Consider the following 12,829-nt stretch of genomic DNA (forward strand, 5'->3'; position numbering starts at 1 on the left):
TCTATGAGATTTCACTGCGTCACTTCTAGGCCACCGTTGCGTCAAAATCTTGGACCTGCCTCACAGCAGGCGCAAGACTGACGCAGGCCCTTTCACATGGGGCTCCCCCCATATGAAAGGACGCATTGCTGGAGTTGCGTCACTTTTGTGACACACTCCAGCAATGCGTCACTTTTGCGCTTACAGATACGTCAGAAATACTGACGTATCTGTAACTCGTTGCGACATGATGCGTCATACATTAAATAGGAGGCATCAGGTATGTCGCAAGGAGTGCGCACTTAGAAGTGACGCATCGCTGCTTTCACGCAGCGATGCGTCATTTCTCATAAATGAGGCCCAGTGTGTTTATCCGCGGTGCTAATGTCACTTTCCATCATGCTACCTTCACATTTCCTGGTGCTGTGGAACTTGTTCGGTCGTGCATGTACACTACAGAATGAAATATGGTGTCAACATCCGCTCTGGTGTTGGAGGAAAGAGGTGAATGCAGGAGGGAGGAGAAATGGAAGTGACACAAGACGTCTAGTTCACAATGTATTACTGCTAATGTGACTACGGAACTCGTTGTTCCGGAATCTGTCTCCGAAGTTGTTGTTATGGATGTTCACCCTCTGAGACACCCTTGAAGCCAGCTCAGAAGCTACAGTCAACAACCTGAAGTTCAGAAAACTACTGAAATTTAGATTTGCAGACCTCCCTTCAAAGGGAATTGATTGTTTGTGGACAAGGTTTGTGCTGAGTAATATCCAACATGCTTCATCCCCCTGCCTGACTACATGCTAATGGGTCCTCCCAACAATAAGGTTTGTTCTTTCCACCTGCTGGTGCTCTGGGGTGACACGGAGGGCACACCCTGTTCACACAAACTTCTCAATAAATAATGCCTCATTTCTCGTTATGAGATTAATTCTGGGGAGGTAGAGTGTAAAGGAGGGGCCCGTTGGGCAATTAGAGATGCTGGCAAGATCAAGGTAAAGGTGAGGGAGGTGGTCTCGGTTGCTGTGAGGTGGGCAGGTTGCTGAAAGAGAAAAGCCAAGTGATAGAAAGAAGCCACACAGAACCCCCACCAGGGCTTAATTTGAGCCGGAGCTTGCCGGTGCTCAGCACCGGCACTTAATTATGGGGGCCGGGTCTATCACGCGGCATTAAGTGCACCTGTGCTCCTGCCTTAGAATTTTATTTTTGAAGTCGTGACTCGTGCGTGTGTGTCACTGGTGAGTGTGGCTGTGCTAGACTCACTGCTCACTGTCACTGATCAGGTCCGGTCGTCGATAATGCATGGTCCCCCACCCTTGTTCGTAGAGAGATTGGAGAGACCATAAGCAGGCCTTGATCAAGAATGCACATGGTTAATGTAGCTGAATGTAGCTGAACCTCACACTGTCTCGTGACGGCTCAGTCACGCTTAGGTCCCGCATCAGAGGCCCTCTGATATACAGCCTACCCTTGGGACCGTGTCGATGGGGCTGGGGAAGAGTCAACCACACGACAAGCTCACAAGCTGACCTCTTAAATAACAGTATTCATCGACCTACGATACCCTGCTAGCGCTTGGTGGGATCAGGCATGCCAGGGGCGCCTCTGAAATGCCAGCAGTAGGGTCGAGGGCGGTAGTCACACGACGCGGCCTCTAAAAGGCTGTTGTTGAGAGTCTGAACACAGCGGACAGGGCTTGGAGAGGCCAACGGAGAGTCTGTCCTTTGTTCGGGAAATCGAGTTGCCCCTCTGACGGATCGGTATCCTCGTGATTCTGGAGAGCCAGTAGGGCTGGGGTTGAATCAACGCCAGCCACACTCATCACACTCCTGCGTGTCTGCGACATGTGCGCCTCCATGCTTTTGAAAGGCCAGTAGTATTGCGGAGCAGTCAGCCAGTCTCTGGGTTTGCTATGCCCGTGTCTCTGAAAGGCTGGGAGGGCTGGGGATGAGTTAACCTCTTTTAACTGCTGTGTAGCTGAAAGTCTGATGCTGCCCCAGGATCGGACTGGGAGGGACAATAGGCCAGCGGTCAGCTGGTATATTACATTTGAGGCTGTGGCTCGTGAGTAAAACCCGAGTACATGAAGAGGAGAGGCACCACACCCGCATAAAATTCGGTCAAAAAGTCACCCAATTGCCACTACCGCGAAAATGCAGCCGGTGACAAGTTTTAACAGTGCACACATGGGTTGTTCCCGGAGCCGAGGGCCAGCCCTTACCTCTCAGAACAACGGTACGGATGGTCCTAGAAGCGGGCAGGCACCTCGAGGTCAGCACAGGGTGTGAGCACAAAGGTCCGCCCACTCCGATCGGGTCGAGTCGTTGAGATCGAAATCGGAAGTCTCATAGCTACGCACACGGCCCCCGCCCGTGGCGCCGAATATGAAGTCACTTCACGTTGAATCCGAAGGCCTTTCAAGGGAAATCTCGCCTGCCAAACTCTTGTATTTTGCCGCCCTCCCCCTTTTGCCGCCCTAGGCAGCCGCCTAGTGTTGCCTAATGGTAGAAACGGCCCTGGGTTTGTCAATGTCTTTTAGCCATGTACACCAGCGTTGCTGTGCAGCATGGCTAAAAGTAAAGTTAGAAAAAGACAAAGGTAGCTATGGCCGGGTCATACACTTTTTTTTCATATGACAGATGGAGATGAGCAGCATAGACACCGGGAGTAGGGCAACAGACAACAAGAGGGACGGTGGGAACGCTAAATAAAAGCACTGGCGCTGCCAGCTGTGGCAACGTCATAGTGCTTTTTAATCTCATGGCAGGTGGGGGGCAACACAGACATCCAGAGAGAGGAATTTGGGAGGGAAGAAGCAACACGGATAGCGAGAGGGTGTGGCTGCGGGTAAACAAGCAACATGGAGATGGGTGGTGGGTGGGAAGATAAGAAATAACACAGTCAAGGGTGTGGGTGAGAGGGTAAGCAACACGGACAAGAGTATGGGGTGAGTGAAGAAGCAACATAACCAACAGTTGGGGTGGCAGGGGAAGAAGTAATGGGATGGGAGGGGAAGAAGAAACACGAACAGGAAGCATAAAGAAAAAAATAGTTCTTGAATTAAAGCAAAAAGTGGAAGGATAGTGGAAGAACACTAATCAAGGTAAATCATTCCGAACTTAGGGCCCGATGTAGGTAGCCCTTTACCGATCCGAAACGGCCGAAAATACCGATTTTCGGCCGTTTCCGATCGGTAAAGGGCTACCGAGATGTAGGGGCACATTTTCGGTAATTTTACCGAATCGGTATCATTACCGAATCGGTAAATTTACCGATTCGGTAATATGTACCGAATCGGTAAAATAATTACCGATTCGGTAATATTTACCGATTCGGTAAAATTACCGAAAATGCAATGTAGGTAGGCAATGTACCTTGTGCACATGGCTTACAGAATCGGTATTTTACCATGGAATACAAATCCATGGTAAAATACCGATTCCGGTGTGCATGCACATGTGTGCATGCACACCTATGTCATGTGACAGGCAGACCTGCCCTTAGGGCAGGTATGCCTGCCACATGGCACCTGTGCCTGTTTAGGGGGTGCCAGGGGGTGTCAAAGTGACACCCCCTGCACCCTTGTGAAATTCGGTATTTACCGATTCGGTAAATACCGAATCGGTAAAGCCTATTGATTTCTATGGGCTTTGAAGCCCATAGGAATCAATAGGCTTTACCGATTCGGTATTTACCGAATCGGTAAATACCGAATTTTACCGATTCGGTAAAAGGGAACATCTGGATTCCCTACCTACCAACCCCTCACATTTACCGAATCTTAATTACCGAATCGGTAAAATTCGGTAATTTTCGGTAATTAAGATTCGGTAAATGTTACTTACCTACATCTGGCCCTTAGTCTATGCTCCAAACCAAAGAACAGGAAATGCAATGGGCAGGATCTAAGCCCCGTATAACATACAATCTGTCTCACAGCAACAGTGCATGCGCTGTCTGCAGGCAAAAACTACTCTGGATTTGTTGGTGGAATATAATATCGATAATATACTGTTCGTTTGATGGTTTTTTTTTTTTACATTATTTCCACATGATTTTTGAGCAAGTGGTAAAATAGGGAGCATTGCTCGAGTCAGGAAATTAATTGTGCATGTGTCTCTTACTGTATACATTCGAAGTTCTTGATTTACTACTGGATATGCAGAAGGGAAGAGGGTCAGGCAGCCATGATGCTGTGCTCACAGTTTCAGCCCATCCTTCCATCATTTTCTATGATGCATTAGCTCCCCTCAGGTCATATGAATATGAAAATGTCATTCATGTAATTTTTTTCTCATTCACCTATGTCTGAATACCTATGGATGTTTTTATATCAGAGCTGGGTAACAGAAGGCTGTCTTTGACCTTTTTGCTGCACCTCGGCAATGGAAATGAGAATTAGGTACGCTTTTCTAAAAGCAGAAATATAACATTTTAACAATTCACTTTAGTTCTTGTAACAATGTCTCTTATTTAAATATGCTTTATATTTTTAACCTGTCATATAATTATTAAATAATATGCAAGGAGAGCGAAAGAGCCTGAAGTCTGGCAACCATTATTATACTGTAGAGGTATGTGAAATGGAAAAATTATCGCAATATAGCAGGGGCATACCAATTAATTTCTAGCATTTGTGGTATGTGAAATTACTTTAGCACAAGCCAGTGCACAGTGCCCTTTGGGGTTCCTGCCAAGCATCTTTATTTCGCTACACGTTTTCGTTATTGTAACACTTTTTGTTTCACCAGAAATAAATACATGCACAAGTGAATACATTGTCCCACTTGAATTGAAGGAAAGGAATTTGAGGTGTACATTTGTCACTACCAGTGATGGTGGAAAATGGAAAAAAAGGCTTTTTGCACAAATGCCTACGGAAACTTCAACTTAAAACGAGCTCACATTGGTAGTGTTTCCACTGCCACTCGTGGATACTGTGTACTGGGTATTGATATTACTGAGGCGTGTCACCTTAAATCCACCGACCAGGCGAGTTTTTGTAGACCTTGTCACAAATCTGGTCGGATCTGGTTCGCCTGGTTAAAATACATAATGGTTTCTGATTCTTCTGGATCCCAATACTTTTACAGCATGGCTTGTCTTCCAAAGTTCTTAAGTCATGCGATCTAAAGTTACCTGCATTCACGTGTGAACTATAGTTATCGTGATCAATCAGCCATTCCTGTCATCTATGGGATAAAACATTTTTGAACAGTTATTGTCGTCTGTGGAATCAGCAAAAAGTTAATTCAAACTCCCCCCTGTGATAATCTGGATTCTTTTTTACAGGAATCAGGCGCGGTATGTGAGTTAAATATTGGTGAACTTTAATATTCGTTTTTTTCATGTGAATGTACACTTAATACTTTGTTGCTGATTAACATCGTGAAATGTGTTTGTCAGTTCATTGCTAAAGGATGTATTAGTGATATTCGTATACATGATTTATTGATTAATTAATTGATTGGTTGATTTCCTTTTACGGGTTCTCCCTCCTTAAGGCGGCATTGACGCTCAAGAAGCAGCCAGCATTGTAGGACATGACTTCAACCATTGAACATTTGTGATAAATCCTCCTGCGCCTACAGATTAGGCTGATGACATTTCAGATTTCAGTTTCTGACTGTAACAGTCCAGCAAAGCAAAATGTCCACAATCTTTTTTAGGTGCTTTTTCACCCCATTTGAAAATACTTGCAATGAGGACTAATCCCGCACGAGCAGTGCTTAATTTGTAGGGGGCGAAGTACGTGCAGGGCCCCCAAAATTCCCAGAGAAGCCTGTTGTATTCTCTGCACTTATGTTTTACTGTAGAGGGGGGATACAGGGGAGGTGTTTGAGAGTTTATCGTCTTCAAATGGTGTGGTCCAACGAATAGAGGTCCAGAGGTACAAGTGGAACCAAGAGAACTATGGTGATATGCGACTGACAGGTGGGAAGCTAACAGGGTGGAGGCTCCGACCCTGTTCCCCAATGCTTAAGATGTGGATTGGTAGAAATGTTGTCCATGGCGGGTAACACTGACCTTAATATACTATCTTTCAATGTGAGAGGCCTGGGGGATCCCCGTAAGAAGAGGCAGGTGTTATCATATTTGGATCGCCACCACATACACATTGCTATGTTACAGGAGACTCACTGCCAGTGTAATAGACCTATCACTTTTGGAAGTAAGTGGGCGGAGACTAGACTTTTTTCGTCCTACTCGGGCTACGCCTGTGGGACTGCCATACTGATCAGGAGGCAGGTACCGTTCCAAATGGCAGGCTCCTTGTGTGATGAGTATGGAAGATATTGTATGGCATGGGGTAGACTGGGGACACAATCTGTCCTACTGGTGTGTTGCTATGGTCCAAATGTGGATGACCCCAGGTTTTTTGAAGGCCTATGGGCCAAGATATTTGAGATAGAGGTCACACACGTAGTCTGGGGAGGTGATTTCAATGTTACGTACAATCCCAGCACAGATGGATCCCACTCGGCGCCACATCCCTACACTAAAGCGCAGGCTGCGGTCAAGGACATCAAGGAGGCATATGGTCTGATAGATGCTTGGAGGCATGGACACCCACTGGAACAGGAGGGTACACACTTTACAGCGCAGGCACACTCATGGGCCAGACAGGACTATTTTTTAGTATCAAGAGGACTTGCACCATCAATAGTAGACACAAGACATCTTGCTAGAACGTACTCTGATCATGCGCCGGTGTTACTGACGCTCTCATCCTTGGACTTCACTGTGCCGCGGAGCCCATGGAGATTGAATCCCTCCATTTTACTAGACACAGTCTTTCAAGAGGAGCTTAAAGAAGAGATACTTGATTTTTTGGAACGTAACAAGGACTCAATGTCCAGCGTAGAATTGATTTGGGAGGCCTTTAAAGTAACGATACGGGGATACTGTATAGGGAAAGGTTCGGGGGTGCTTAAAGTTATTCAAGCCATGATAGGGGCTTTTGATAGGGAGCTTAAACGACTAGAAGCGGAGCTAGCGGCAGCCCCCAATGTAGAAGCACAAATAGCCTTTTGGGAAAAATTATCCCTATACATGGAAGAAGCGCAGAGGGAGGCAAAATTTAAAAGCAAGTACTGGGTGGCCAGAAACTATGGAGAAGGAGACAGGCCTGGAAAAATTCTGGCGACGAGGATGGTTGATTTTCATTTTAACTCCTCTTTATTCCTTCTCTGTGCACTTCTGCCCCTTTATCTTCCTCTTGGAGGTTGGTGTTCATCTTTACCTATGCCAATGCCTCTGCTTTCCTTTCTCGTCTTTCATTTTTTTTCTCCTTTTCTGCCTTTCTGTCTTTTACCCTGGGCCAAAGCCTGATGATGAAAAGTAAGTTCTCGTCCCCAAAACTGAGTTGAGCAGGTTACGCACTGTGTGAAGGTGGAGAGTGGAGATTCACCAGGCTGGGGTCGCCAGGCTTTAGTCCTGCATTTTATAAATTCGTTGTTATGATGTTGATCCGTAAAAGTCAATTTGAAGGTTTTGGTGATTTGTAATAAATATCAATGAGATTACTTTGTAACTGTGACAGTTACTGGATTTGCGGCTTTAATATTTATTACTTCCTTCAAAAGCATAATTACATCAACAACACATTTTATAACCAGGTTTTCTGTCTTTTCAGATAACGGCTCAGGGTCTGGAGAAGGAGGTAAGAAGCGCGTTATAATTTTTTACATATCTTTGCCCATTATTTTGATGCCTTACTGAAAAAAGAATACCATGTGACAAATGCATTCTTTCAAAAACAACATTTTATGATTGCTTTATTAAAATATGTGTTGGCGCCTGTGATTGAATTGTACGCATAGCCTCATTTCTCATGTGAAAATAACACAGAGAGTCTGCTGCTGTTTACAAAACTGAATGTTTCACGTTTCTGCTGTGATCACGTCCTCATAGAAGGTGCAGACTGCCAGGACCTACAGGGGCCGTACCAGAAGCAGACAGGGTCTGTGCTTTTCACAAAATGTCACTGTCTGCAGCATGTACATTAACTTGGAACATCTCGATTTAGTCTAGCAGTAAGCCTAGCTCGGAACACTGAGAGGGCAGTACTGCTCTGGGTTTCCGAGCTGTGATGTCTGCAATCCTTGCACTGACTCAGAGACTTTCTGAGGTGCTGTTGAAAGACCAGTTTTGAATAAAACGAGCATATAAACACTATGGGCTCGATCACAGTATATTTTTGGCTGTGATCCTTGGTGCTAACTAACACACAACGAGATGATGCAAAAAATGCTTGAAACCATCTCACTAGGGTACTTGGGTCGCTAGGGGCCTCATTCCAGACTATCTTTTTTCACCAACCATGTCACTCAAGGTAAAGGCCTGCCATATGCAAATACGTCTTGGTCTTGCTCCAATAGGAACAGTCCAGCCTGAAATGCCAGGCCAGGTCTCCAGATGGGAACACAGGCATCCCCAGCCCTGAAACTGATTTGGGGTTTCTTGTGATCCCATTCAAACAGAACTTGCCTGGAAGTTTGGGATGGACTGTTCCTATGGAAGCAGGACAGAGGTGGATTCGCATAGGGCTAGTTCTTGTCTGACGAGGCATAAAAGAAAAAAGAAATGATGGATTGAATTTCAGCCGTAGTATTTACCTAGCATTAAAATTAAATCAAGCAACCCACCCATCAATTGTTTGTTTTTCTTGGTGGTAATTAATGTAGTGCTTTTTAACAGCTTATGTATGTAGAACTTTTTAATAATGTATTATGAAAACAATTGTAGAGGTGATAATGTGTGTCAGGAATGTATGTTCATATTTGTTGTATTATATTTTGTTGTGTGGTCGATATGTTATTTTTGTGCTGTTGTGATTTATGCTGCATTCTTGTTGCTGTGCTGTATTGTAGTTGTTGTGTTATGTTTTCATTGTTTTGTTGTGTTGTTCCATGTTAAGTTTTAGCTTTTATTTTGCTGTATGTTATGATATTGTTTTGTGTTGTGTTGTTTACTTTAGAGATGTCAACAACTGCTGCTACATTTCCAGCCAAAAGAAGCATGTCCCCTTAAAGTTCCAATGAAAAACAACCATATACCCAGCCGCGGCAGTGCAGGTAAGAGCGGTGGGGCGGTGTGGCTGGATGGAGGGGGATTTCGACGGATGATGAAGAGGTAAAATTAAATAAAAAATAAATGTTCCCTCTTCATCGTCTGTCGAAATCGCCCCCACCAAGCCCCACCGCCCTACTGCTCTTATCTGCACGGGCCGAGGCTGCATATACCACCTCAGTAAGTAAAAACACCAGTCTGATAAAATGCGTGACAGAGACTCATCTCAACTCTTTTGCTGCCCTATTCACATATATATGTATATATGTATATCATTGATGCACACATGAGATATATATATATACATGCATATAGAAGGTGAAAAGGGGCCTTCTGTTTTTTTTATAGTTGTCCCCCTGGGGGACAAGCTCTTTTTGGCCCTGGAGTCAGGGGAAGGAGTTTGCCAGTGCTCGGTTCTTTCTGAGAACCAGTAAACTCCAGAAAGAGATGATCACTTTTTGGTCACCTCATAAGTATGTGTGTGACACCCATATCAGATGGGATTGGAAGGGATTCCTTCACCCCTCCCATGTCCATTCAAGCATCGTGGTAGTGGGCAAAGCTACGGGAGTGGCTTAAGGATTCTCCTAAGGCCCTCAGTTCCTCTCTAGTTTTGTAAAATACCTCGAGCCACTTTTTGTCTGTTGGTGGGAGGGAAGTGAGAGAGAGAACGGGAGAAAGGACAGGAGGATCAGCCCAGTTTCTATCAAACTCCCACCCACCACCTCACCAACAGAAGAAACAAACTAAAAGATGGCTATTGAGAGGCGATGGGCTAAGATTGTGTCTAGTCTCGCCGCATTAAAGTCCCACTCCCTAATTCAGTTTTGAAAAGCTTTTTCCTCTCCCAGTGCTTCTCTTGGAAAATAGTGCTGATTCCTCAGCGAGGAGCCTAGATGCTATTTCGATTATTTCAAAGCCTCAGAAAAAAGCAGGAGCGCCTGGCTTCTCACTGGGGCATAGAAGCACACTTCCTGATCAGGGGTAATCAGGCAGCGAAGATATCCTGCTAATTCTAAACATCTCTGAACACTAGACCGCTTGAGGAGTCCTGAGTGGTGTGGCTTGCGATAATACAATCCCTTTTTCTTATCTAGAGTTCCACACCCAGACTAAACATTGGTTTGGCAGAACGTTGCAGAATTTGTGGAGAACAGCAAAAGTCCCACCACACACTGTCCCCACACTGCTACCAATACCTCACATGCGTGGGTGGACCTATCGTAACTGCCTGGAGCAGGCCAAATATGTCACTGTGTGAAGTCAATACTTATCAATCAGGCCCACCCCCACATGTGGGGTACTGTTTTAATCAGTGCAACGTCTTTTTAAATTTCCAAAATGCAAGGCTATTTCCTATAGGCACCCTGAGTCCATATAAAAAGCCGTAATGTCTTGTACCCCAGTGCTGAGGACGCCCAGAGGAAGAAAGTTGGGCGTCATGTCTGGGTAGGAATATTTTCCTTCATGAGCAAAAGTTGAGACAATGATGATGTTTTTAAAAACAATACTAAAAGTTCAACAAATGTCACATTCCGTTTGTTCTATTGGCTAGCGGGCCAGGGAAAGGGAGGCCTGTATTGCTCTAATAGATTCATAGGTTGTAAAGACTTAGAAAATATATCGTTTTTATACATTCTATACAGTAATAAGTTTGATATCTGTCATCAAATAATGACCAGGGCACCATAAACGGTGAGGAAGCCAACATTTTGTGATCAGTGATAATGTAGCGTGATTGATTGTGCACACTAGATTTCCATGGAGAACCAACACATATTTTGTATTGTCAGACTCCAGACATTCAGAAAAACATTTACTTGGTTAGTGTTCCGGGATTTAAGCTTGTACATTTGGGAAATGCAACAAAATATTGAGCTAAGAAATGCAACAGAACATTGAGCTAAAAAATGAAAATATCTCCTCATTTCCCTTTATATCTTGAGGATTCAATGAGATGCGTTTACAGAAGTACACTGCCCTGAATGTGCCAAGCAATATAGTTTTCGGGCACAAAGAGACCAAAAAGGCACATGTGCATAAGCAGTTAATGCACATTTTTTTTAAAATAAAATGTTTGGCACACAGGTGCGCAAACAGCCCAGCATTGAAAGAGAAAAGCTAGCGCTTCTAGAGCTCAGTTATCGTAATACACCCTCATATGCCTGTGCGCTCTGCACTGAATGGTATTATTGTATGGCTGCATGGTATGTGGCCTCCTTCTTGAACCTGTTAGACCCTAATCTTGTATATTTGAATCCTTCCCATATTGTACCAGAATTGTAACCATTAGGACAGGAAACAAAGAGATCCATTCATCTTCATAATCAAAATGAGGAATTTGTTGTCAATCTCACGAGATTACCTATTTAATATTAAAATTATTTTATAGGTATGTCATTATAATGATAAATGGCCACACTGGTAATTGTATGCTGAGATTCTATAACAGGGCACACTAAGCTGAATTTGTAATAATATGGATGAAATTGATGATGCAAATTACAATGATAACATTAGGCCTCATTGGTCCGAAATTGAAAAAAAGAAAACTGTTTTATAGTGTAGCACCTTGGCAATTGTTTAGCATTCAATTGTTTGGAAAATTATACAAAAGCGTGCTAAATCGGCTCAGTTCGGAAACGTTCGCATTAACGTTGCCTGTATCTGTCACAATGCTGACATAAAACATTTGCATATTTATATATTCTAATTTTTGATCAGCCCCACCAGAATAAAACACTCGACCATATACACTACAATCCTGTACCTGCAAATTTCATACCAATCTTAAAAGCGAGCACTATACTCTCTGCCTTTGCCACCAGTAACCACCTATGTTACAGTACCAACAGGGGGTTTCAGGGTGCTCCCATCCAGAAAATAATTCGAAGCAGCAATTAGAAAACTCTGTAGATCTAGATTCCATGTGCTAACATGGTGTTGGCACGTTTAAACTAGATACACGCGGACTTGAGCCAGGGTGTAGTTAAAGTGAGGCAAGGGGGAGTCAACGGGCAGGGAGCCCTTAATAATAACAATAATCCACATTTGTAAAGCGCACAATCACCCGCAAGGGTCTCTAGGCGCTGGGGACTGTCGGGAAGATTAAGCAAGCTATTGCCCAGTCACATGGTGCTGGGCTAACCTGCCGCCGAAGCCGGGGATCGAACCGTAATCCCCAGATTCCAGCGTCAGTCGCCCTGGCCGCGGCGCCACTAATGCATTTAGGAGAAGAAATTCATTTCTCCACAAACTTCAACTTCGAAGTACCTGAAAACGTACATTTCTGTATGAAAAAAACGTGTTATGTCTTGGATTAACTCAGTTTCCCAAACGAAAGCTTGCCAATGATGCAAAAAAACTATTTTGTCCTAAAATGCCATCTTTTTTTATTTTTTGTAATTCTTAGTCAGATCCCCGAATAGTAGTTGTGGCAAATAAGGGCTATAAATCTTGAGTCCTTTTACCCTCTGTCCTGATTAATTATTAGGCATACCTCCCTTCTGGCTATTGATTAAGGAAGTGTTCACTTCTAACCAATCACTCACTGTAAAGTAAATCCTTAGGTCCACACATGAACAGGAACTATTTTCCTGTTAAAATATAGAAACGTTTTGTTTTAAAAAAACATCAAAATTATTGAAATGTTCCAGAAACTTGCACATGTGGACTCTGTACACATGTAAAATTTGGCGTCCTCTTGTTTACTTGTTTTTGCACTAACTATTCTCCCCAAAAAATAGCATGGAGGTTTTAGATGCACTTTTCTGCTTTG

The 12,829-nt window shown here is 44.0% G+C and overlaps 1 protein-coding gene across 1 annotated transcript in view; it reads left to right on the forward strand.

Annotated features, from left to right (window-relative positions):
* TMEFF1 (transmembrane protein with EGF like and two follistatin like domains 1) overlaps positions 1-12,829 on the forward strand; it is a 712,972-nt gene that overhangs the window by 510,338 nt on the left and 189,805 nt on the right. Inside the window, exon 4 of the mRNA XM_086965347.1 lies at positions 7,616-7,642. Within this exon, the coding sequence (XP_086821473.1) occupies positions 7,616-7,642 (27 nt within the window). The remainder of the gene's footprint in view (positions 1-7,615; positions 7,643-12,829) is intronic.

Source organism: Lissotriton vulgaris, chromosome 4_1, assembly GCF_964263255.1.
Source record: "Lissotriton vulgaris chromosome 4_1, aLisVul1.2, whole genome shotgun sequence".
NCBI lineage: Eukaryota > Metazoa > Chordata > Amphibia > Caudata > Salamandridae > Lissotriton > Lissotriton vulgaris.